General features: G+C 41.0%; 2 protein-coding genes across 2 annotated transcripts in view; one reads left to right on the forward strand and one right to left on the reverse strand.

The window, feature by feature from the left end:
- Window positions 1-21,012, forward strand: part of LOC103599741 (sphingosine-1-phosphate lyase 1-like) — a 66,783-nt gene extending 45,771 nt beyond the window's left edge. The window contains 10 exon segments of the mRNA XM_008583900.1: window positions 2,389-2,465; window positions 4,170-4,298; window positions 11,314-11,402; window positions 12,768-12,873; window positions 13,714-13,812; window positions 14,750-14,829; window positions 14,831-15,124; window positions 16,270-16,416; window positions 17,588-17,708; window positions 18,251-21,012. Of these exon segments, the coding sequence (XP_008582122.1) occupies window positions 2,389-2,465; window positions 4,170-4,298; window positions 11,314-11,402; window positions 12,768-12,873; window positions 13,714-13,812; window positions 14,750-14,829; window positions 14,831-15,124; window positions 16,270-16,416; window positions 17,588-17,708; window positions 18,251-18,391 (1,283 nt within the window). The 3' untranslated portion in view covers window positions 18,392-21,012.
- Window positions 21,013-23,188: 2,176 nt separating this feature from the next.
- PCBD1 (pterin-4 alpha-carbinolamine dehydratase/dimerization cofactor of hepatocyte nuclear factor 1 alpha) lies at window positions 23,189-26,684 on the reverse strand. Its single transcript, XM_008583901.1, has 4 exons — window positions 26,670-26,684; window positions 25,134-25,265; window positions 24,472-24,552; window positions 23,189-23,704 (listed from the first exon to the last, which is right to left on the reverse strand). Exons 1-4 carry the CDS (start codon window positions 26,682-26,684, stop codon window positions 23,606-23,608), a joined length of 327 nt encoding a protein of 108 aa, XP_008582123.1. The 3' UTR covers window positions 23,189-23,605.
- Between the last annotated feature and the right edge of the window lie 261 nt (window positions 26,685-26,945).

Genomic DNA, 26,945 nt, shown 5'->3' on the forward strand with positions numbered 1-26,945 from the left:
AAAAAAAAAAAAAAAAAAAAAAAAAAAAAAAAAAAGAATAACTCATCCTTGGTATTTATGTGTTCAGGAGGCCCACTCCCTATTTGAAAGGCTGAATTTCATATTTTAAAAATTATGTCTAAATTCACCTCTCATCTATAAAGCAAGCAGATCTCAAAAGGCAGTGGATGTTGACTCTTTTCTTTTGTAAGTATAATAAAACAGATAAATTTGTGTTTAGAAAAAGAGAATAAGAGAATATATGTAATATAAATGAAAGATAGATTCGTGTAGAAATTGTGAAATCTGTGTAAAGGCACAAAGGAAAATAAAAAGTCACTATAAACCTATCATCAAAAGATAAATACAAGTGACATGTATCTATGTCTATATAGATAAAGATAGAGCTGTCTGTCTATATAGGTGTATATCTATCTATCTGAATAGATTACATCTAGATCTATCTATATGTCAGAATGTTAATAGTGCTTTTTTTGTGTGTATACACATATATGCGTGAGTACATATGGGAAGGATAAATACAACAGATATAGCTTAATGTTGAAGAGTGTAACTCATGGAATCAGTCTGGATTCACATCCTGGTTTTGCCATTTAAAGTATGACCTTGGATGAGTTATTTCCATATGCCTCAGTTTCTATATTTCTACAATTGGGATGCTAAGAACAGTACTTACCCAAAAGGATGATTATGAGGGTTAAATGAGATTATACACGTAAATGTTATATATTACCTGACATATAGTAAGTGCTCCATTAATGTTAACTATTATTGCTATTATTACTAACACAAACACACGCGTGTTTATTACAGATTAAGATCATATTATAAATTTTTTTTAAAATAAGCTTTTCAGTTCGGCATAATTTTAGATTAAAAGAAAAGTAGCAAAGATGATATAAAGCTTTCCCATATGTACCTCACCCAGCTTCACTTGATGTTAACATTTTATATAACTGTGGTACATTTGTCAAAATTAAAAATTTACATTGGTACAGTAATATTAACTAAACTACAAATTTTATTTCTATATCGCCAGTTTTTTTACTACTGTCTTTTTTTCTATTCTAGGATTCAATCCAGGATACTACATTACATTTTGACAAATACCTTTTAAGATTTCAGATTGACGTGTTGAATTCTTGACATTGGATGGTGCAAAATTAGATATAGTCTAGGATGTAGATGACATAAAGCAGGGGTTTGCATTCTAAGACCTGTATATTAAAGGTTTCCATGATTATGAATGACCGTTGGTTGCTGCCACCATATTTCCTTTCCTTTGATTTTTAAGTCACTGTCTATTTCCATGCTCTCTGGCACCAGCAAAAGAAGAGGAAATGAAACCACGTATCCTGTTTTTGAAAGGTCGCCGACAGTAGTCTGGAGACATACATGATACAAAGCAGAGTCCTCTAAGGAAAGGAATGAAAATCAAAGTGGCAGCAAGCCAGAGCTTGGCAGATTGCTGTGAGAATGAGTGATTTGTCTGTGGATTTACTGTTCAGCCTTCTGCTCTCTTGTTAGAGCTGAAGATCTTTGCTTTGGAGAGTCCATGGCTACATGCAGTTTTTCTAGTTCGTGTGTTTCCGTAATAGCTTTCTCATTACCCATTTTCAGTAGGGCACAGCCATGTTGTAGCAGAAGGACCTGAGACACTCACATCAACAGATTTGTTGGTATAATGTAGAATGTCTCTGGGAGAGCACCTCGGACAGGAAGAGGGAAACCTGATCTTACATTCTGGTCAGCAGCCTTTCTCCTCTGCCAGTGTTGGCTGTGTTCCTCATCCTGAGTGCTACAACATATGCTGCTGAAAGCAAGTGCCTAGTTCTGTGTGGGTTTCCCCTGAGACCAGGATGCTAATGGTTTATATCTCATCGTGGTTTGTCCCTTGGCTCCAGATCTGATGATAGTGTACTGAAATTTCACACTTTTGTCTTGTGCTTTTCTGTCACCTCTGTCGTAACAGTTCCCATACTTCCTATGACTGTTTAGGGAGATAAGGAGGAAGCTATTGCAGAAAGGGATCACTCTAAAGCCATACAGAGAACAGATTTAAGCGTAGACAAAGGAAAATATTTCTGCTGTTAGAAGGCAGTTGAGGATGAGGACAGCATATTGTTGGACTGTCTTTATTATACTTTGATGTTATTCATGTGTTTTTCACACTGTTGACAATAATGGTTGATCTTTCATCTTTATTTTTCTGTGATAGCTCTTTATTAAAATTTTTTCTTTCTTGATTTAATAGAAGAACACCACTGGGTTTCCACTCAACAATTTTTTTCTTTTGTACCCAGAGGTTTCTTTTTCCTCCCTATTTTTATTAACTTTCTTCCTGGAGGTTCCCGCTTACTGACCCAGTGACCCTAACTTTCTCCACAGATGTCCAGTGGCAAGAAGGGAGAGCCTCTGGAGCAGTGTACAGTGGGGAGGAGAATCTCACTGAGCTCCTTGTGAAGGTGAATGTCCAGTACTTGAGGGAAGCGTGTGTGGTCTGTGCTAGTTTACAGGACCTCATTTTTTTGTCCTTTTGTAATTTAAAAAATTACTTAAGGAAAGCTTATTCTTTTTTTTTTTTCCTTTTAAGATTTTATTCTGAAAAATTTAAAACACAAAGAATCATACTGCATACATCCATATACCCAACACCAGGATTCTACAATTAACATTTCACTGTATTTATATTATCCCATTTCTATTCATCTATTATTTTATCCATCTATAAAGCCATCTTTTTTTTTTATCATTTCAAAGTACGATGCAGCTATTAGTAAATTTCACTCTAAACACTTCAGCATGCAAGGAAAGCTTATTCTTAAAACCCTAAAAGTTTAGAAAGTTTCTCTTCACCCAAACATAGGTGGATATGGATAATATTGTCAAAAACATCTTTAATCTGTAAAAAAGTAAAATGTTATTTATGTTTCCAGACCAGTAGTTGCCCTGTATAGAAGAAGGCAGGTTACTTGGAAATGTAGTCCTGTTATTTGAAATTATTAGTGGTTAAACAGATTTTGTTTGGTAAGAAGAGACAAGGTGCGGAAACTTAGTCATAATGCCCTGTATTACCCGAATATCAAATCGCATGACCTGAGATGAGCAATAGTCTCACTTATACTTTAAAGAGTTCTCATTCTTTGCTGTCTTTAGAATTGCCTTTGGTTTCTTTCATTTCTGATCAAATTTACTTTCGAAACCCCACTTCGTCATATAAAATTGGGGTTGTACTGATGATCTGGGTTTTTGTGTTTGATTATTATAATTATGAAACTGCTCACACCTTACTAAGTATTACTGTTTTGTTTAGCTAAGTCTTGTCATAATGCTCTGATCTTAGTTCTATGATTAAAATCTTTCAGTAGCTTCATGTTATCTGTCAGATGAAACGCAAGCTTCTTATGGAGCAGAGAATACAAGTTCCTTCATAAGCCAGCTCCCACCTACTTTTTTTAACTTCTCCTATTACTTTCCCATGTAAACACTAATCCTGCCTTTTCTCTGTATTAAAGATGTCATGCTGTTATCATTGTTTTCTTCCCCTCATTCATTCCACCTGTTCCAAATGATGAATTCCTATTCATCTCTCAAGGTTCCACTCAACCGACATTTCCAGACCACTCAGGATATTAGTTATTCCCTCTTCAGGGTCCCTTAGCACTATGTACATAAATCTGGTGTTGTATTCAATAGCAATAACTGCTTTGTGCCAGATACTCTTAAATGCTTTGCAAGCATTATGTTATTTAATTATTGCTGGAACCCTAAAAGTTAGGTACCATAACTTCCTTTGCATATGAAAAAACTGGGCCTCAGAGAGGTTATTTGACCTACACAGCGAAAGTGATAGGCAAAGCTAAGACTTCAAACTGGGTTGTCTGGTGTTATAGTCTGTATGTTTTTTACTACATTTATACTTTTTCTCTTACCACATTGTAAAATTATTTGCTGTCTCCTTCACATCTTAAGTCATGTGATTTGATACTCAGGTAGTACAGGAAATTATGATTTATATTTTGATCTTCTTTAGGTTGAAGAACATATCTTACCCTTTTTTCTGGTTCCTAGTGTTGTGCCTAATACCTAGACACTTTCATTTAGTGCATGATTATTTGTCATATACACCGTAATAGTCTTATTTCATATCTGCTTGCCTTTCTTTATAGGCTTATGGAGATTTTGCATGGAGTAACCCATTGCATCCAGATATCTTCCCAGGACTTCGTAAGATAGAGGCAGAAATTGTGAGGATAACTTGTTCCCTGTTCAATGGGGGACCAGATTCCTGTGGATGTGTAAGTATATGCAAGTGGCTTCCAACAGTCTTGTTTTTTAAAGATAGAATTCATTAAAAATATTTTACTACACAAGTAATATGTGATCATTATAGAAAGATCCAGATTAACTGCAATTTTAAAATGTTACTTGTAATTTTGTAATCCATAGAGTATTAACATTTTGGTATATATTCTTCTAGATATTTTTTCTCTTCACCTTTTTATTTTGAAAAACTTTAAACCTACATAAAGCTGCTAGGATAGTTTAAAGAACACCCTAGATTCACTAAATATGAATATTTTACCACATCTCTCCTTTCCTTCCCTCCCTCTCTCCCTCCCTCCCTCTTTCCTCACCCACCTACTCACACCTACTTACCCACCCATTTATCTATGTATAATTTTGCTGAACCATATAGTAGTCTTTTTGATATACTTCTTGTTTCACCTGAGCTGGAAGTTTACTATTTTGCTGTAAGCTGAATCTCATTTAGTTGGTATTAGGAATAAAGAAAGTGGAGTATCATTATATTTAAAGACACACATGAGGATTTCTTGTTTCACCAGTTCTTTCAAGTAGATAGTTGTTAGTTTTCCTAAACTGTAATGGATAAACTTCTGTCTAGATTTGTCACTACAAACCGACATTGCCTACTCTAGACAAAACTAAATTTCAGCTTATGTAGGATAGATAGATTTAACAGTATGCTGTAATGGTAACCTAGAGGTACCAATCCTATCAGATCCTTTACAATCATTATAAAGTCTGCAAATTTAATTAGTGGAGGGCCCATCTGAAGTAAAGAACATTTTATAATTAGTTTCTTTTTTGTTTTCCAGCAAACTGTTTTTTGTTTTGTTTGTTTTAATATGTTGGCACCATGAAAATCAACATGTTCAAATATTAAGTGTAGCTAGCAAAAGTGGTATTCCTGGCATTCGTTTTCAGAACAAAATTTTGAAACTGTTAAAAACTGAACCGACCATAATGCAGCAGTAGATTTTCTTATGGTATTTAGATGAATGGGGTGACTTACAGAGGGGACATGATGATATAGTAGGTAGGTATTCTCCTGTGCCATTAGACTCTTTATGAACTTTAAGAGATCATAGGGGAAACAGCCACAAAACAGCTTGGTCTTTCCTGGGAAACTTGAAGATACACATATCTTCTGACCCAGAAATTCTGCTTCTCAGGATATACCCTAGAGTAATTAGAACAGGTGTATCAGGACATACGTATGTGAATGTCGTAGCAGCATTATTCATGATAGCTAAAAGCTGGAAATAGTTCATATGTCTATCAACAGTAGAGTGGATAAATTATAGAACACTGTGTGTGCTTCATTCCATTGTAGTTGTTACTCATATCGATGCTCAAGTTACTTCATCTTTGGCCAGTGGGAGCATCATCATTTTGGCTCCTGAGTCCTTTTACATGACCCAAGTAGTCTTTGAAAGCTTCCTTTTTTCCCATGTTTTTTTTTTTTTGACAAAATATTCCAGTCTTGCCTTATACATTTCCTACTCCAGACCTAGATTCAGCCATTTTTTCAAAGAGCTGTGGTTCAATTAAAACTGTGTAAAATATTTACATGGTTCCAAAGCCCACTTATGGAACAAGACAAATCCAAAAAAATTAACTAGAATGCAATTCAGAGAGTCAAAGAAATAGAAAGTAGAAAAGAGAGGTTAAGAGACATGAAGGATACAGTGAGAAGGGCTAACACACGTCTAATTGGTGTTTAAGAGCTGCTAGAGAAAATAGATAACATGTAAAGGTATAACTGTTAGAACAACTGATACTCTCAGTAGCAATGGTTGCTGGGGAAGCTGTTTGAAAGATGAAAGATTGGCTATGAGTTGAAAATTGTTGGAGCTGGGCGACAATTAGAAGGGTTTTAATAATTCCCTCTTCAGTGGTATCTGATCTACTCTTTAGTGCTTGCATTGGGCTTTTAAGTTTTATTTACTGTATTTTTTATTCTTGAACATTCTGGGTTTTTCCCACCCCAATCTGTTTGGTTCTTTTTAATCCCTTTCCTTGGCTTATATTTTGTTTATTTAAATATACTGCACATAAATATTTCATATTCTGTGTCTGATAATTCTAATATCAATGAGCCTAACCTGTATGATTCTGCTCATTTGATGCATGGTGTCTCATCCTTATATTTGTGATTTGTTTTAAACCATATGAGCCCCTCACTTTTCTGGGAACTTAATTTATAGAGATTCTTTGAGGCCTAGATTGAAATTAAATTCTTCCAGAGAAGATATGTAATTCCTTTTGCCAGTTGATGGAGAGTTGCTAGGGATTGCCACCACATTGGAACCAGCTTAAGTCAAATTTTCAGCTTGTCATTCTGTACTGTGGAGGTAGTGTGAATTCAGACCAGAAACTCACATAAAAGCTGTCTTGTTATATATATTCTCGAGAGATTCTTATTTTTCTTGACCTAAGCATCAGGGTTGAAAAAAGCAATTTTTCTTCTTATCCTCTTCTGCGCTAGTGGGGTTTCTTTCTTGTACACCTAAGATTGTGTGGGTTTTTTCAACCATCTTCTACCAGACCTCCTTACTTGGGCAGGCCCTAAATTCATCTCCTTGTTAATATTCTGTGCATTTGTTAATGTGGGAGCTGGAGGTCTCCAGGGGTTGGCACCACCCTTAGGATGAAAGCTAGCTTTGGCACTCACCTGTCTTGCAGGATTCTTGATTTTGCTTTGTTTGAAGGTTTAGTATATTTCTTTATGTTAGCTCAGTGATAGATGTAAAAAAAAATTTTAAGAGTGTTTTATCAAACTTTGTAGTTATTTTAGTTAAGAGGGTTGCTTAAGGTATATAATCTATATTGCTGGAAATAGATGTTCTACAATTGTTTTTTTTTCCCTGTGACAGACATTTGTATATTTGAAAGCCCCTTTCCCCTGAATTTTCCCTTCCTCACATTTTTTCTAGATTACTCAGCTGTTCATATGATTTCACAGATTTCCAGCCTTCCTAATCATTCTCTAAAGCCTTTTGGTTGTCTCTGACTGGCCAGATGAACAGTTTTCCCAGTGTGGAGTGGCACTGATCTTTCAATCTCTACCTTTTTTTATCTGGATTCACTGAATTTATCTCAAACCTTTCCTTCCGAGTCAGTATTTTTATTTCGTTTTCCCAGTGTGGAGTGGCACTGATCTTTCAATCTCTACCTTTTTTTATCTGGATTCACTAAATTTATCTCAAACCTTTCCTTCCGAGTCAGTATTTTTATTTGAATAGTGTTGATTCCGTTCCTTGCTGTTCCTAATGTATTTATTAGTTCTATATTGGAGCTCTTTGCTACTTTGTTTTTTTAGGTCTGTAGTCTCATTCTGTTGTTTGATCGTCCAGTCTTTGAACTCTTTGTTTTCTTGAATTCATGTTCTTATGCTATTGTCCTAGTGAGAAAGAGTTATAAGGAATTTCCTTCTGTTCCTTAGCTTGTTTCCTTCTGAGTTGGCTTTTATTTTGCATGCTACATACTACCTCCTTCCCCTCCTTTTTTAGGATGTTTGTATGGTTGCCATGCTATTTTCTTTCATCTTGGCTCATCCTGGGGTGGCTCTCCTCAGACCTTCCATTTGTTCTGATGCACAGTGGATGACTTCTTGTCTGAGACCATTTGGTTGGGAGCAGTGCTCAGCCAAAGCTTTGTTCTGTCTGTATTAGAATATCTGGGTCTGTTCTGAGATTCTGTTAAAAGTTACCTATTGGAGTTCACTCTGCCTAGATGGAAGAGAGTGATATATTCCCTTTGAGCTTTGATTATTTCTTTAATTCATCTTGTATCCCTGAAGTCTATACTCTAGTCACTCCTGATGTTCTCTCTCCGCATTTTGCTCGTTTCTCCCTAGCAGCCATGTCTTACCACTCACTGATCAGAAGAAGAAGATAAGGAAACCCCCTCTGCTTACTTCTCTGAAGATTTGGGAGGTATTAATGAGAATTCTCAGGATTTTGCTGACTCCCCAGTAGAATTTTCAGAGCAGATTAGGAACTGCATTTTGCTGTACCTCTGCTTCCTGCTGTGCTTTTTCTTTCTCTTTTTTTTTTGACTGCCAGTATTTGAAGTGTATTGCATTAAGTTATCTCTCTTTCCTGTTTGGTTGTTGGTATTGCAGATTTTCACTGCTTTTTTTTGCTCATTTTTTCAGACATTGGGGGAGAGAAAATCTGTGAAGTAATTTCAGTTTTCCATCTTAACCCAGAAGTCCAACTCTAGGGTTGTTTTCTTTTTCTTTTTTGTTTTTGATTGCGTGTGTGTGTATTAGAGAAAATCTGTGAAGTAATTTCAGTTTTCCATCTTAACCCAGAAGTCCAACTCTAGGGTTTTTTTCTTTTTCTTTTTTGTTTTTGATTGCGTGTGTGTGTATTTGTGTGTGTGTGTGTGTGTGTGGTAGCACATATATAATGTAAGGATTGCCATTTTAAACATTTTTAAACATATAATTGCATGGAATTAATTCTATTCACAATGCTGTGTAACTACTACGTCTACCTATTTAAAAAACCCTAGGGGTTTTTTCATTGCTGCATTTAAACCATCTCTCTCACATTACAATCATCTTTAGTGGATATGCCAGGGATCAGGAGAAGGACAGTCTGATTCACAGTCTCTCCTAATATTTAGACTTTTATAAGATGACTGATAGCTCTGGTATTATGAGTGTCTCTCTCTCTTGCTTCTGTCCCTCCCTTTATGTCTCCCCTTCTTTCCTTCTCTCTTTATGTTTTCCCTTCTCCCTTTACGTCTTCCCTTCTCCCTTTACGTCTTCCCTTCTCCCCACTAGTCACTCTGTCTGTCTGTCTGTCTGTCTGTCTCTGTGTATCTCTTTATCTCTCGCTTGATGAGCTGCTTTTGGTGAAGAAAGAGTTCAGTGTTCAGAGGGTGGGAAGCAAGAAGACAAGGCCAAATGCCTAAGCAGTCTTTCGATGATTCTCAATTAAGGGTCTTAAGCTGTTCTTGTTCTTTGTTCTTCAACCTTAAACTGTCTTTCATTTTATTAACTTCATTTGTCTCAGTTAAAATGGACGAGAGGTGACTTCATATTCTAAAAGACGTTAGGTTGCCTTGTGAAACGTTCTTGGCTTGTGCAAATGCCATCAGGTCCAAACAGCGTCTGAAAGAAAACTTTCCAAGTAGGTCATGTTCTACTCTTGTTTTCTGAAATACATATCATATGTTAGAGTGAGAGTTTTCATACATGCTGAAAGAAGTTGAATAACGTTAACAAGTAGTTACCGAGGCCTCCATTTCCTTACATCACAATTAAATTTCTGAGAGAGTAACAGGTTCAAACACAGAACTTGTGGATCAGAAATAAAAATTAGAAGCAGAATGTAGGTATTCTTGCTTTTAAAATTAAAAGTATACTAGTGTTTGCCTAACAAATAATGATGTTGATTTGATTAGTTATTGGACTAAAAATAGGATACTTGAAGAGGGTGACTAGGAATTTGGGAATATCTTTTCTTAGGTCATTGCTGGACATTACTAAGAAATTGACACACTAGAGACTTGGACTTTGCTGGTTTGACTCCTCATGTGACTTTCTGAGGTATTATGCTAAGCCACAGGACATGCTGCTGATTTGCAGAGCTGACCTCAAATGTAAAGCACTTGTCTTCTCCAGCACAGCAGTGCAGAGACCTGCAAATAAGTGTGCCATGCCCAAGTTTAATGCACTGTTTTGTGGATGATGGGCACATGTTTCATGAAGATTTTCTGAGTCAAAAAATCACTTAACTTTTCTCAGCTAACTTTCCATGTTAACTCCTGACCACTAGGTTTGGGTACAATGGTATTTTTGTACTTTATGTGGATATTATTTTAGGAAAGTTCAATAATCACCTTCTCTCATTCCATCTCATATTAAGCTACACCAAATACCAAACATAGAAAGTTTTACTTTTTATCAACAGATGCTAGTGTATAACATTGAGTGAATCACTTTAATCTCTCAGGGACTCAGTTTCCTTACCTGTAAAATGAAAAGTCTGTGTAAGATTGTATGAGTCTTCAGAGATGGTAAATCTAAGAAGATGTACAACTAGCTCAGTGTTATGTCTTTTTGTTTGTTTTGAAATTAATTATTCTCAGATATTATCCAAAGATAGTAAAGTGGCTATGACATACCTGTGTTAGTCACAGTTTACTAAGAGTCAAGTCAGGCATCAGGAAATGTCCATTGAGGGTCTGTTGGGCATCAGCTACTAGGCTGGGTGCTAGGAATATTGTCACGAACAGATTGGGCCCCACCTTCATTAATTTGTAGTCCAGCGAGGAAAATAGGATGAATGAAAAGACCTCTGCATCTTTTTGTTTGAACTCTGGTAAAGGAATTCATCTATCAGAGGGGCTAGGCCTGACTTCAGGAAAACATTTTATTTTATTTAAAAACATTAGGATTTTTGTTTTTATTTCAGATAGGTAAGGCACCCAACTTCTATCTAAGTAGAAACTTCTGCTTTTCTCAATCTTTCAAATTTGTCAAAATCACAAGTTCACTTTGGGAAGTTTGAATGTCTCTTCTTGATTTTCTAATGATTGCACAATTTACTAGAATTGTAACTTCACAATTTCACATTCTTCAACAGGCATTGAAAATTTAAATTAAAATCAATAGTTCTGATGCTTTTGAATGGCATAAAATGCCCTATTCTATCTGAAAATGGACAAATTAATATGGAAATGTAAGTGGATTGCGAACAGGTGTGATCTGGGCAAATGTACATTTGTCCAGAATGTACTGAGCTTCTGCCCATACTTATTTAGTAGTTTTCATTTCTTCTCTTGAATTAAGATTGGGCTTAGCCAACAAAGCCAAATTTTTCTTCTGGAAGACATAGCAGTTTTATCTGCTGTGTATAGTATCAGCCCTGTAGCGTACATCCAAGTCCTTATCTGTTTCTGCATGAAATATTGTCAAGATCAGGGCAGGAAGTGCATGCTGATATCTGTCCCTAACTTCCTCCCAGAGATGGCATCTCTTCTTTATTATAGGTGACTTCTGGAGGAACAGAAAGCATACTGTTGGCCTGCAAAGCTTATCGAGACCTTGCCTTAGAGAAGGGAATCAAAACTCCAGAAATGTACGTATGCGTGGCTGTTTTTTCCCCCTTTTAGATTTGTCTGTTTGGAGTACTGCTGTATGAAACTGAGCCTGATGATGATCTACTTTCCTGCCTCTTCTCTTCTTCTGGGAATTCTAGTCCTGTTTCCCCCTGACCTGACCCAACCACTCTACCCTTATCCTCTCACATTTGGCAAAATTCTAAATTGATCAGCCAGTTATTTGAAAGGTTATTCCCAGCCCCCCAAGTTTATACATGGTATATCTTACCAGCAAGAATGAGATCTTTTTTCCAAAAGTGACAGAGGACTACATCTCTGAATCCTGTGATGTTTATAGTAAATTATCTGGAGCCTAAGGAAAGGTCTCTACTTTTTTAGTTCAGTAAAATTACTTAAGTATTATAGACTGCCTTGGGGTGCTCACTAGGAAAATTTCAGTCTGAGGGCTGTTATCTGGGAAGAAAAATTTTTTTATGTCTTTTTGAGATTTTCCTACATTGCCACCCATGGACATAATTTGGATGTTTGATTGCATAGTTTTCTCTAGACCCTCTCCTCGTACAGTGTTTATACTGAATCTTTGGGATTAATGTTTTACCCACAAGTGTTAGTGACTAAAGAGGTTTTGTTGCACTTGGTCTCGTGCTGTGATTTATACTTAGCCTAAGAGAATAATAAATCAGGCTGCCTTTCTTCATACATAAATCTTCAGAGCTTGGTACTTACTCAGTAATAGAAATTAAAGGGAACAGGTTAGTCGTAAGAGTGGAGTAATTGAGGAAAGTCTGAAAGCAAATATTTACCTATGACTCTGTTTCCTCTTTCAGCACTATTTGAAATACTACTTCCAAATGTGTAGGAGAAATGGGGATTAGTTTCTTTTAGGTTCATGGTCTTTCAGAGTTGAAAAGGACCACTGATCTGATGCTTGACCGCTGCTTTAACATCCTTGCCAAGCAGTCTTACATTTCTGCTTGAACATGTGTTGTGTCAAGAAGCTTGCTTCTCATGAGGTACCTGTCTTTGGATAGCCAACCACAGAAAAGCTCTACTTCACATTGCTCTGTACCAAATCCTGTTCCTTAACTTTGACCTTTCGGCCCTAATTTATGCTTTGGATCCCTCCATGTGGGATTACTTCTGAGTTCTTCTTCATATTGCCAAAATGATTCCCTAAATAGCAGGGAGAAGATTTTTACAGAGTATCAGTTGGTCTCTTTTTGTTTGTGCTTAAAAAGAAAAGTAAAACAACATAAACACTTAAAATAATTTGAGGAAAAAAATCAGAGATTTATTCCTAGTGATTTAGATTAGCTGCTAACTGTGTTCTCTCTTGTATCCTGTTTTGATCTGAATTTCATTATTCTCTTCCCTTTCCCTAGTGTGGCTCCCCAAAGTGCCCATGCTGCATTTAACAAAGCAGCCAGTTATTTTGGGATGAAGATGGTGTGGGTCCCACTGACCAAGGTGATGGAAGTGGATGTGCGGGTGAGTTCCTCGGGGAGGCCGCTGCCTGTCCTGAGCTGTGAGAAGCAGCAAGTGTGGCTCATTGACTAGCTTTTTCCAGTCACACTTAGATGGGCTCTGATACCTTTGCTGTAGTAGCCAGAATACCAAAAACTGCCATTGGCAGTGGTGACTGCAGCTTCAGTCTTTTCACAGATTCATGAGTTATGAAAGGGAGACGATCTATTCCTTCACTTGAAACTTTAAAGACCTGGGTTTTGCTTTTAACACCATCACTTTCCTTTCTTTTCTCTATTTGTAAAATGTGCATAGACTAACTTGCCCCAGGACTTTCACTGTGGTTTTGATTGGACTGAATTAGTACCACTGTTGTTATAATAGTAATTTTTTTTATGCCTCACATTTGTATAGATTTTTCTAGTTTCCAAGTGCTATCAGGATCACATTTGAGCCTTATGACGGTCCAGGGAGGGCGTCGAAGCTGTTACATTAGTGCAATTCACAGATGAGGAAATAGACTGCGTGAGGTTAAGTAGTCTACTCAGGGTTCACTGCTAGAAGGTAATGGGGCTGGGACTCACATTTGGCTCTTATGCCTCTTAGTTCAATATTGTTTTCACCCCCACAGTGATCATATTGTTCTCATGTTGTGCTCTCAGACTGTTTTCCCCAAATGGGCCTATCTGGACTTGTTTGTACCCTGACACCATGGTAGGGAAGCAGTCTTCTCTCAGGTTGGAGTGGGGAAGGAGGGTGCACTAGTGGAACTGGAACTCTAAGCCAGCAGCCCAGATTGCTCTTGGCAGCAGAAAAGAAGTTGTGACATAAATTCTCATTTTTCTTTAAACTTTAAATCCCTAGGCAATGAGAAGAGCCATCTCCAGGAACACTGCCATGCTTGTCTGTTCCGTCCCACAGTTTCCTCATGGTGTGATAGATCCTGTCCCTGAAGTGGCCAAGGTACATGAGAGAAATGGGCTACTATGGCAGTCAACTTGAGATTTCAAAATAGAATCTAATGATGCAATGCTTGGCAAATAGAAGCGATTTTGATTTTAGGTTTGACCACAGTAGTGATGAATAGCTCTCATCAGTTCTAGGGTAAGCCACATAGCTCTGTTTGAAGCCTCCGAAAGTCACCAGTTTTTGCTCTAGGGGAGGGATAATACAAGGCTGAGGCCTTTTTTTAAACTGGATATTCTGCAATAGTATTGACTTTTTGATTCAGATGGGGAAATAACCTGCATTTAGGAACGTGCCTACAAGAGGGTAGTATTCCACTTACTGCCCCACAGCACCTCTTCCTTTCCTCCCCATCCATATTCTGCAATAGTATTGACTTTTTGATTCAGATGGGGAAATAACCTGCATTTAGGAACGTGTCTACAAGAGGGTAGTATTCCACTTACTGCCCCACAGCACCTCTTCCTTTCCTCCCCATCCTGCAGTTACTAAAGCAGGACCTTTTACCCTTTCCAGAGATAGCCTAGATCATAGCTGTACTCATTTCCTGCTTGATTTTGCCAGGAATTTGAGGTCATGCATATTTAAACATAAATATAGATATCCATTTTCAGATGAATTATTTGGAAGGCTAAATACATTGGAGAGGTAAACTTTGTTAAGGTACTCATTTCCTGCTTGATTTTGCCAGGAATTTGAGGTCATGCATATTTAAACATAAATATAAATATCCATTTTCAGATGAATTATTTTGAAGGCTAAATACATTGGAGAGGTAAACTTTGTTAAGAATATCAAAAGTGGTCAATTTTTTAAAATATAGAAGACAGTGCAAAATAGCCTTGTGTTTATAGCCCACCTCCTCATGTGGTACAAAGTTCTTATTCTAGGGCTATAAATGAAATTCTTTTGTGTTCTTTGTTTTTGGAACTAGCTGGCTGTCAAATACAAAATACCTCTTCATGTAGATGCCTGTCTGGGGGGCTTCCTCGTCGTCTTTATGGAGAAAGCAGGAGGACAAGGTATGCCAGACAGAATTGCACTCTTACCTGTCCGCTTCTTCCCCTCAGTATGGCTACGCCCCCAAAGGCTCTTCAGTGGTGTTATACAGTGACAAGAAGTACAGGAACTATCAGTACTTCGTTGATGCAGATTGGCAGGGTGGCATCTACGCTTCCCCAAACATCGCAGGCTCACGGCCTGGTGGCATTAGTGCAGCTTGTTGGGCTGCCTTGATGCACTTCGGTGAGAACGGCTATGTTGAAGCTACCAAACAGATCATCAAAACGACTCGCTTCCTCAAGTCAGAGTATGTGTGGAAGACTGGGATTCTGCCTTGTCTCTTGTTTTTCTTGCTAGTAGGCTCAGGGCATCTGCCTGGCTAAGTACCCATAGCCCTAGCCCATTTGCCGTCTCCTGAGAAACCAAGGTTCTGGACTGCGGCTTAGGAATGTGGTGCTGGCCTAGGAGGATAAGCTCCCTTCCTCTGCTGTGACTTTTGGAGGGTCTTCAGAGACAGGGGTTTCATTTGTAGGTCAGCTCATCTCTTAAGGATGTTTTAACAACTGGCACTCTTACCCAGTGCTGATGTACAGTTTAGTGGTTAAGACGGTAGTTTCCAGACGTGAGCATGTACCCTAATCACCTGGAACGCTTGTTAAAACACAGATTGCTGGTCCTGCCTTCTAGTATTTCTGATTCAGTAGATCTGGGATGGGGTCTGAGGATTTCCATTTCTAGTGAGTTTCCAGGAGATTCTGATTCTACTGGTCCAGGATTCATACTTGGAGAATCAGTGAAATAAAAAAGAATTGAGAACAGGGCAGAAGGAATGGGGAAGGGTGGGTGATGAGATTAAGCCAAGGCTGGAACTGGCTGCATGCTTTGTCTGATGTCTCTGTTAGTGTATTACCTGCCTGTCTCTCACTCTCATTGGGATTGGGGAGGCTTTTTCAGAACCTTGAAGGGTAAGGAAAGCTGCCAGTAGGCATGTCTTATTTGAAAAAGGTCCTCATATGGTACTGATGGGGCCATCTGTTGAGAACTGCTGTACCATTTCTTGCTTTAGGGATTACATACATGATTTTTTAGAACTGTAGAGATGGAAGTATTATTTTTCCAGGAATTTTTTTAGTACATCCTTTATGCCTTGGGTTTCTCTAGGGGAATGTCATCATTGAAGAGTTGGGTAGGCAGGTTAGAAACCAGTGATTCTGACTCACTAGATCTAGATGGGATTTGGGCCCTGGAATATCTTTAATGTTTCGTTTGTGATTCTGGTCTCCTTAAGAACCACTAATCCCAGTCTAGCTTTCTTATTTTAGAAGATGAGAAGACTAAAGCCCCAAAAGTTTAGATTGCATTATAAGGGAGACTTGGATGATTAAAGAGATGATGAGCAGAGGAATATATGTGCCTGAATTTCCTTTTTGCTGCTTTTTTTGTTTGTTTAAGACTGGAAAATATCAAAGGCATCTTTGTTTTGGGCAATCCCCAATTGTCAGTCATTGCTCTGGGCTCCCGTGATTTCGACATCTACCGACTATTTAACCTGATGACCGCTAAGGGGTGGAGCTTGAACCAGTTGCAGTTCCCACCCAGGTAAGCTTGGAGAACCTTTTTCCTTTTTTTTGCTCCATGACTTTTGAAGACTTTGGATAGCAAGGTAACCTGAAGTACAGAGTTTGACTGCTACAGCCCAGCACTTTAATAGCAACTGTTCCATCTACGGGATTTCTGTCTTGCCAACAGGAATTATTAGATGTAAAGAACAAAGCCATTAGCTTTAAACTTTGGCAGATTAGGTGACAGTTTCCTGAGACTGTGGTCCATCATGAGGTTTTTTTCCCACTCTTTCTCTAGCCTTTGTACTCTCTGATTTGTCTTGTGCCCAGCCATCAGGTTGCTCTTATAAAATACTCATTTATCTGTGTAATATTTAGTTCAAAACCCTCCAGAGGGTCTCTAATCATTCAGGCCTGCTCCTGTCTTCTTTAACATGCTTTTCTAACCTAATGTTCTATGACGCCTTTAAATAAATACTCCACTCCATCTGAGTAGGTCTGTTCATCATCCTCTGTGTACAGCTTATCCCGTCACATATTGGTGCCATTGCCAAGCCCATCTGGACTATCCCTTTTTTGCTTCACAATTCCTTTCAACCCCGAGGCCTGCTCCTGTCTTCTTTAACATGCTTTTCTAACCTAATGTTCTATGACGCCTTTAAATGAATACTCCACTCCATCTGAGTAGGTCTGTTCATCGTCCTCTATGTACAGCTTATCCTGTCACATATTGGTGCCATTGCCAAGCCCATCTGGACTATCCCTTTTTTGCTTCACAATTCCTTTCAACCCCATCTTCCCTCCAGGATGAGTGAGAGTTTCTTCTTTGCTCTGAAGTCCTTCAAGACCCCTTTCTCCATGAGGGCTTATCATCTAATAAAAGTGTCCCATTGGTGGTCACATGGTTGAAGGAATAGTGATTGACAGTTTGTTGGGAGTGGGGGACAGGATAGCCAACTGTGTTAATTCTCTTAAGATGATTCTTGATCATGCTGAGAAGCCCTGATGCTGTCCATGCATGACAACACAAGTATTTTGAGAGCCCTGATTCCCAGGACTGGGCACAGCTTGAATGACTACATTTATCAGAAATAATATGAAGAGGCAACCAATAAATTTCTGTATTGGGGACTGCTTTATTTTAGAAATTATTTTTCTTTTTTCAAGGTTCATCTCTCTTTCTTTCTTTGTATCTTTTTCTCCTGTAGTATTCATTTCTGCATCACATTAGTACATACCCGGAAGCGAGTAGCCATACAGTTCTTAAAGGACATCCGGGAATCTGTCACCCAAATCATGAAGAATCCTAAAGCAAAGACCACAGGAAAGGTAGGGACACATGGAGTTTTTTCTTCTCTTGGAAATGTAGGTGTTGATGGAGGGTATGAAAGAATCAGATGACCTGGAGTCTGTTCCTGCCTCTGCCCGTTATCCGTAAACCTCTCTTTATTTGTTACTCGGAGCTAATGATCTCTGCCTCACCCATTCCCAGGGTCGTTGGGAGCCTCAAATGAGACACACTATATATAAGGTGCCTTATAAATTAGAAACTGCTGTGCAAAAGCGGGTGGTGGTAGTGTCTATTTGAAAAGAAAATTTTGACACAGGGAAGGCAATAAACGTGTTTTCTCTAGAGTTTTCTACAGCAAATCTCATAGGATAGTTCCTTTATGCAGGAAGGCAGACTGGAAAGTACCTGTGAAAGCTTTACTGTGCCAGCTGTTTTTCTGATAGAATGATGCCTGGGGTGGGAATGTGGGGGCGGCACACATGAAAAGCTGGGCCTAGTGAAGAAGGGGATCATAGCCACAGTTTTATTCTTGTTCCTACACCCATCATCACTAATGCCATACCCTTGATTGGATTTACAGGGTGCCATCTATGGCATGGCCCAGGCAACCATTGACAGGAACATGGTTGTGGAATTGTGCTCGGCCTACTTGGACAGTTTGTACAGCACAGACATTATAACCCAAGATAGCCAGATGAATGGTTCTCCAAAACCCCACTGAGCTTGGATCCTTTCTAGGGGCTTCTGGCCTTCAGAAGGTTCTGGGGGTATGGAAGAGATGGAAGAGGCCACATACAACTTTGACATCTGGTCTTGCTCCATAGAGGACAACAAGATAGACCACAAGACAGCTTGATCCTCAGGATTCTTGTTCCTCCTTTTGTCATCCTTTTGTGGTTTTTAATTTGAAGACCCTGAAGGATCCCATTATGTTATGATTTTGCCCTTGTTTTAAATGTTACCTTAGGAACTGTTTTAACCATTTCCTTCACTAACCTCTCTGGCTTTCATCTTCACTTAATCATTGCATGGTGGTTCTGACCTGTCCTGATTCCTTAGGGAAGCTGGGGTACAGTTTTTGAGATAGCAAAAGTGTTTCTTTGTTATCTCAGGCAGATATTTTGGGTAGTTAGATAGGAAGCATTTATGTAACAGATGTTTCCCCAGGTGAATATTAGATGTACTCTAAGCAGGAGGCTTTTTCAGCCCTCCTCTCAAGAGTAGGTTAGCTGTCTCTCTTAGAATCACTTTCATTGCAACTCACTTTATTTTTTCTGGGCACAGATGGAACAAGCAGTTGTTTCCTGTTATGCAGGACTGGAGTGGTCGAGCATATCTTCTCCATCTCCCAAGGTGGGGTTTGGAGTAGTCCATTGGTCCTCTTCTGTGCTTGTAGTGGACTCCCATTTGACACTTTGTTGCCACCATCTTTGGAGATTCTTGTTTGAATGGATGCTCCCACTGGTTTGTTCTTGTTTCCATGAGCTAGGGAGAGAACATTGTTTCCAGAGAATCTAGGACTTTCTGGCCATGATGCTGCCTGCCTGGATTGGCAGTGGTCAGAGCACATCGGGATCCTCACCTGGGCGGGGGATGAGCAGAAAGCAGGTCCTCTTCTAAACTTATCTGAGCACCAGAGTAGAATGAGCACCCAGGTTCAGTTATGTGGTGTTGGCTGTCCCCTCCCCCACTGCTCGAAGCCATCATGTAATGAGAATATGTTTGCTTGAAGGAACAGCTTGAAGCACCTTCACAAGTTGCCTTGACTTACATTAGATGGATGTGAAGAGATCGCAAGAGAGTCCCCATAGCAAGGAAAAATTTCTCTCACCATTAGTGTGTGCTTTCTGCCTCTTCCCCCTTTCTTCAGCTTCCAAAGGTACTATGTCAGTTTAGCCTCAGGTACTGGGCGCCTCTCAGCCTTGGCTAAAAGGGAGCAGAGTTAGATGAGATAAACATTTTGGAATAGGAAAGCATGATGGCAAGCAGCCATTGGGGCCTAGGGCCTGGAATTCCTTCATAAGACTAGTTGCTCAGGGCGGTACAGGGACAGGACCAAACCCTGCACCCACTTCCTACCCTCTTCTCCCTTGCTTGGGGCCCTGGTCCAGGTTGGGCCGCTGTCCTGCTCTAATGACATCATCTTGTGTGCCTTCCTCTTCAGCAGTGAGCAGTGAGCTATTCCTGGCCAAGGCCCTAGGGGAAATGGATCAGTCTTTGAGGTTTCTGTTTGGGTAGGGGAGGTTCTTAGGACCAGTCAGGAGAAACTTTGTTCTGTTCCTTTCCCCTTCTCAGGGACTCCTGAATATTCAGCCTCTCCACACTGGTATCCTTTAGCCTCTCCCACTGTGAATGCTGGCCAGTAGAGCCAAGACTACCAGACTTTTCCTCAAGCTCCTTAGCATGTTTGTCTGACATGTTCTTTAGCACTGTACTTCTTACCCAATAACTGGCCATGTTATTGTAGGGTTGGTGTGGTATGTATGTGTGTGTGTGTTTTCCTCCAGCTTGTTCTGCAGTGTCCTGTGGGTTCCAAGAGTGGTTAATGTTTGTGTGTGTGTATGTGTGTGTGTGTGTGTGTGTGTGTGTGTGTGTGTGTGTATGTCAGAGGGAGAGGCTGAGATCCTTAGGACATGGGAGTCATATGTTTCCTCCCAGTTGCTGAACAGGCGGGCATTTCCTTGATAGAATAGCTGTTGTTGGAGCTGTGCACGAATCACCTCGGGTCTCTACTGCATTCTGTTGGAGGAGACCCAGGGACCCAGAACCACCCAGCAGGAACCACTGTGACTTGCTGGTTGCTAACATGGAGAAGCATGTGCCCTAGAGTATGCCAGTGCTTCCAGTCCTGGTCTCCCAGGACCAGACTCCTGAGCCACTCACTTCCTCTGTGCTGTGACAACATTGGCGCCAAGGGGCAGTGGTGGTTTTCAAAAAGACCTACTGTAACCACTTTAATTGTTATGATTAAGAGCCTTAGTTTGACTTAACACTTTTGCAGGCTTTTCACTTTGAGTGTATTTGTGCGCGTGTGCATGTAGTAATACCTAATCTGTGGCAGAGGTGGAGATAATATCTTGATAGTATCATGTTGCTAGCAGATGTCACATTGGCCTCTGCAAAAAAACCGTTGTGTTGTTTCTGCGTTAGAAATAAGTAGTCGTGTGATTATACTGCCATGTCACTTTTAACGTTATCAGTTTTATACTTGGAAAATGGTACTTGCCTCTTTTAAATCCTCTGTCTTCTCTAACCTCCTCCTTCCCAACTCAATGCTCCCTTTCTGATTGCAGCAATAATCCCTTGAAAAGCAATTAAATAATTAAATGTCCCCAATTGTAATCGCTGTGGATGGTTCATTTGTTTCCTTGCGCGTGCACGTACACACAGATCACATATGGTGGCACTTGAATGGACTGCTGGCGAAAGGTCACCCCCTTGTGATGAGATGGTTGTGTGCGCCCACTTATAGTTTGGGCCAACAGGCAAGCAACAATGCAGCTAAGTTCCAAGCACTTTCATAGGTAGCTGATTGGTCTCTACACCAGGAACTGTGGCCATGCCTGTTTTAGGGAGGTCTGGAATTCAGGTCATTAATTCCTCAGAGCAAGGGCCCTGTCTTAGGTTTTCTGCCATCTTCATCCACTTCTGCTTACAAGATGGATTGAGCCATCTGGGTGGTCTCCAGCCAGCAGGGAATGTGGCTCTGTCTAACCAAAGGACACTGACTTCAAGGGCTGCATTTGGTTTAGGGGCTGATAGAGCTCCTCAGATCATCTTCACACATGTAACTGTTGGGCATCTTGTTGCATTATGAATAAGAGATGAGAAGTCTTTCCAAAGGGTTGGTCAAGATTTGAAGGCTGCCATTCAGGTAATCCAGCTTTTCATTTTGGCTTTCAGCTTCCGTGTCCGGCAACGGATCGCAACCCTCAGTGTCGCGCCCGTACCGGACCGGGACCGGCAACGGGATCGCAACCCTCGGCGTTGCTCCTGCGCCTCGCTCAGCCAGTGAGCGGGAACCGGTCTGTATGTGGGATCCGAACCCTCGGCGGGAGCGCCACCGCGCTCCCAAGCGGTGCACTATAGCAGTGCGCCACGGGGCTGGCCCCACAGTATGCTTATTTCTCAACCACCAACCTCTGCCTCTTTTCTGGCCCTTCCTGGAGGACTGACCCATCCAAGCTGACTGGTTTGTGACATTGCTAGATGCCTGCTCCAAGTGACCCTGGCATTTGCAAGTCAGTTTAGTACCTAGGTGGTACTTCAGGTTAGGAATCATAGGTAAGAATTATTGGGAGAAGGGCTTCCCCATTTCTCTGTCATGGCATATGTAAAATGATATTTGTGTGGTATTCACACTGGCATGGAGATGACACAGCTCTCAGTGTCCCCTTCTTCTAGTCATGGCACATCAGTAGGAATATTATGTCCTTGAGTTATTGGCTGGGGAACTGACCTGTACAAACCAGCTCTTTAAATGCTTTGTGGTAAATTGTCAACTCCTAAGCTGTGCCTTGTGTCTTCTCTCTTGTACAGTAAAAGCAGACAAGCCCCTTGAGACCTTTGCTAAGATTCTAAGAAACTACATAAACCATCAGGATTAGAAATCTCCTTATCTAATGGGATAGGCCAGTATATTAGCCAGGGTTCTACAGAGAAACAGAACAAATATGCACATAAAGAAAGATTTATTAAAAGGAATTGGCTCATGTGATTCTGCAGGCTGACAAGTCCCAAGATATGCAGTTGGCAAGCTGGAGACCCAGGAGAGCTGACGGTATAGTTCCAGTCTGGAGGCCTGTAGGGTTGAGGCCCAAGAAGAGCGGATATTTCAGTTTGAGTCTGAAAGCAGGAAAAGACCAACCTCCCAGCTCAAGGCGGTTAGGCAGGAGGAGATGCCTCTTATTTGGGAGAGGGTCAGCCCTTTTGTTCTATATAGGTCTTTAACTGATTGGATGAAGCCCACTGCTTTATTCAGTCTACTGATTCAAATGTTAATCTCATCCAGAAACACCCTCAGAGACACGCCTAGGATGTCTGACCAAATGTCTGGGCACCCCATGGCCCAGTCAAGTTGACACAAAAATTAGCCATCACTGCCAGGAAGATAATTTGCCCAGACTGCCTTTCTAGATCTAGATCCCACTATGCATATAGTACACATGCCCTACATACACTTACCTGTGTTCATGATGCTCCCTCAGCCATCTCTGCCTCTGAAGAATCCTACTCAGGTTTTTGAGGCATAACTCAAATGAAAGCCTCCAGATTTGCTGTTGTCACCATTAATCATTTCTTTATGTTCCCTTAGCTAATTTCTTATCCTGCCATCTAGCATTACCTTAATTCATCCTGTTTCATTCCCCTACATGATAAAATTGAAGGCAGGGTGGTCTGGTCTTTTCCTTTCCCCAGTACAGTGAACAGTATCTTACACAGAGTAAGTGCTTTCATTTAAATGCCTATTGGTTGAATTTGGATTGAGCCATGGAAAAGAAGGTTCTAGAGCCAGAGACCAAGTGATACAATAGTTTTATTTGAGGCATAAAAGCACGTGTTTCCGTCACATAGGATGGGGATTACTTTAGGGTCCTGGGTTCTAAGACTTTATTTCACTGTCTATCACAGTTTCTTGGGAAGGGAGGAAGATACAACCTGGAGAAAAAATCATTACTGTTGCTTAGAAGTCGCAAAGAAAGGAGAGAGCTTACTCAAATCAGTGTAACAACACAACCACGAGGATGCAGACAGTGGCATGCTAAAAGGTCTAAATTTCTAGTGCTGGCAGTGACGCTGGCATCTTTCCGTAGCAAGGACTCACCCCTACATGGAGGCATCAGACTCTCGAGGCCAAGGACTCTCCACTTCCCTCCCCGGATTCCAACTTCAGTCACCTCTTTCCCCTGAGGAAGTGAAAGAGGAAGGGCAGGGTCTATGTCATGGACACTGCTACTTGTTCGATGAAGCTGGCCAGGTTTATGTCCCGTTCTGAAAGGCCGGCACACTCGTGAGTGCTCAGGGTGATTTGGACCTGAAACAAAACCAGAAATTCAGGGCCAGCTGATTCCACTGACTTCACTTAAGAGCAGGAGAGAGTCACCAGCCATTGGGCTCAGCCCCATTAAGCTCCAGAAGAGCAGCCACTCCCTACAGTCTCTCCTGGGGACTATTTTCCTGACACATCTATAACAACAGTGCGGAACTGTCTTCTCCTACATCTTCCCTTTGATGTTTTTCAAAAATAACGGTGACTACTGCTATAGGATAAAAATAAAACATCCAAATACAAGAGCAACCTAAAAACTAAAGACAAAACCAAAAACCAATGCCAACTCCTACATGCTATCCATTTATAGATAGCCTCTTCTACCCTTAATGTTTCTGTAAACAGAGTCCAGCAGAGGTCTTGGCACAGGGTAGGCATTTAATGACTTCCAATTCATTAAGCAGACAGTCTGATCTGTTTGCTCTGCATGGGTATCTCAGTCCTAGTTTATCATTTTTTCATTCTTCCATACTTCCAGAAAGATTAAAGCCACTTAGAGCTTTATTAACAATGATTAAGTGCTTGATTCCCACAGCCACTCCTTTCTTGGGATTTGCCTTCTTAATGTCTGTTTTAACCACAAGTATCTCACAAGTGTTTAATTTGCATTTCTTTAATTTGTAGTGAGACTGACTATTTCCCAGGGATGTTTGTTAATTCTAGGAAGAAGATGGAGAGGCCTTCAGAATGAGTTGGAGTTCTCAGAATTCAGATGGGGGCAGAGCACAATAGAGGCACACGACATCACTCACCTTGTTGTACACGTTAAACCATTCAGGATGGTGGTCCAGTTTCTCAGCCTGCAGGGCCACTCTTGTCATGAACCCAAAAGCCTATTTAAGTGAAGTGAGACCTAGGTTAGTGTTCTGAGAGAAAGGACTCCTGGGCACCTTTTTATGGCCAGTGTAAGGCCTAGACGGTAGACGTAAGAGGATGGACTAGCTTCCTACAGGGAAATCCCTCTAACTTTAATCATTTCCCCCTTGACATTTTGCCACTGGCTCTGGGCTGTGAGTTAGAGGTTGTTTCTGCAGAGGAACAAAATCTTGTTACTAGGATCATTAACAAGGTGGAAACAAGAGGTTTATAGTCTTGGCCAATCTTTTGGCTATCTTAAAATATCTTCAGATGTCCATCTGTTTCTTACTTAAACCATCTCCTCTGAGGATTTGTTTCTAAAAGTTCCAGGTAGGGAGAGCTCAAGACCCATCTTCCTATTCTCCAATCCCCAAGGATGACACTTTCCCAGTTATTTAGGGAAATTAATTTCCCCACTGGCACAGTGTCCAAATAAGCTGAATTAGTGTAGTGTCTGAGAGTCAGTCTTGGCTAACAGGACTTTACAGGAGACAAGCTCTGGAGTCTGATCCCATCAGCCCCAGCCTCAGAAAACTGCCCCACTCTGGTGCCATACCCTATTGAAGTCTTTGAAATGGAACTGCTTGAAGATGGCATCGCGGCCCTCTAGCTCGTTCCACCCCACAGCCCTCAGGTTAGGCAGCAGCTGTTCCCTCTCCTCAGCACTTAGCCTGTGTGCTTTGCCAGCCTAGAAGAGGAAAAAAACAGGCCCAAAGGCATTGTTTTTTACAGGTCAAAAGAGAGGGCCCCACATCTTTGGAGGAATTTAACCAGCTTCCACTGGTTGCTCTGGAAGCGGTGACCAATCAAAGGGCACTGGGTCTTTAAGCAGGAGACTGGGAGCTCTCAAGGGTGGCGCCCTGCCCAAGAGGTGGGGTCTGGGCTTGTTCACTGACAAGTTCTCAGGTGAGTTTTACGCTTCATTCAGAGAAAGAAAATTCCAAAGGAAGTGTAATGCATATCACTGGGACTGAGAACCACTCCTCCCCCACCCCTGCCCCCAAAGCCTTACAGACAACGCCCCCCCATCACTGAGATCCATTGTGTTGATGATGGCGTAAAAACAGAATCAAGCTCAAGTGCCAATGTATGACACAACCTTTCAAGAAAAGAGTACCCCCCACTGTCCGACCTTGCTTTTTCTATTACCTACTTTATCCTATCCACCCCCATGCCCCTCCATAACTTTCAGATATACTAAAGAGGAAACAGTCCTAGAGAGAGGAAATGACTTGTCCACTGATCTCTGACCCCCACCCCGAGTCAGTGACAGCACACTGTCCGACCTTGCTTTTTCTATTACCTACTTTATCCTATCCACCCCCATGCCCCTCCATAACTTTCAGATATACTAAAGAGGAAACAGGCCTAGAGAGAGGAAATGACTTGTCCACTGATCTCTGACCCCCACCCCGAGTCAGTGACAGCACAGGCAGCATTCTTGAAGTATGGTCTGTGTGTCAGCATCCCTGGGGCCTGATGAAGGGACTAGCATTTAAAACAAATTTGCAGGCGATTCTTAGCCACAGTGCAGTTGACAATCACTGGCACTACCTCTGTTAGGTACTCAGTCACACTCCCATGCAGCCTCTGGTCCTGAGCTGCCAGGCCGAGGTCCTCAGATTTTCCATCTTCTTTTCTCTTCTAGCAGCTTGGAAAGCCGGAGCTACAGAGCTCAGTCCCAAAGTGGAAGTAACTTGGCCAAGGGCACCTGGCAAACCCAGTGCCCCACCCTATTTACCTACTGTGCAAAGTGCCCTCAAGGCAGCCCAAAATGGCACAATTTGGGCCATGAGTGGAAACTCAGAAAATACAAGGAAGCAAGGGTCAGTTCTGCCTCTTAGGAAGAAGCATACAGGTCTAAAGTGGTAAGGGATCCCAGAACCTAGGTTGCTAAAACAGAACCACCCAAGGGCAGAAACTGATAGTGCTGAATTGAAAACAATCAATACGGTCTTGGGGGAGAATGTGAAGAAGATTAATTTAGCTTTTATGAGGCAGCCTGCAGACTGGACGCCCTGGGTTGAGTTGGCAGGGCTTGTTCAAGCCCTCGTTCTGCCATTTACCAGCCAGGTGGCCGTGTGGCACTCACCTCTCTTGGCTTCATGGGTAAAAGGGGACAAGAACCTTTACCTCACAGATCATTGTGAGGAGCCAATGGGACAGTTCAGTAAACTGCATTGTTACTGAACAAATGTCATCTGCATTTTAAAAATACTTCCTACAAGCAGGTGGGCTTGTTGGGCCTTGCAGCACGAGACAGGTGAAGCATTGCAGTGCTCTAAGTCCCTCTTCTTCTCCCTTCTGAAAATGCGGTTTGTCTCTGGACTGATGGGACTTGGTCCCTCTCTTTCCCTCTGCTCTGATG

Source organism: Galeopterus variegatus, unplaced genomic scaffold (genome assembly GCF_000696425.1).
Source record: "Galeopterus variegatus unplaced genomic scaffold, G_variegatus-3.0.2 Scaffold3075, whole genome shotgun sequence".
Classification (NCBI taxonomy): Eukaryota; Metazoa; Chordata; class Mammalia; order Dermoptera; family Cynocephalidae; genus Galeopterus; species Galeopterus variegatus.

Coding starts and splice junctions, on each gene's coding strand:
- PCBD1 (XM_008583901.1), bottom strand. Junction 24,553..25,133: donor ATTTCAAAGACTTCAATAGG/GTATGGCACCAG, acceptor TCACTTAAATAG/GCTTTTGGGTTCATGACAAG. Junction 23,705..24,471: donor GGTTTAACGTGTACAACAAG/GTGAGTGATGTC, acceptor GTTTTGTTTCAG/GTCCAAATCACCCTGAGCAC.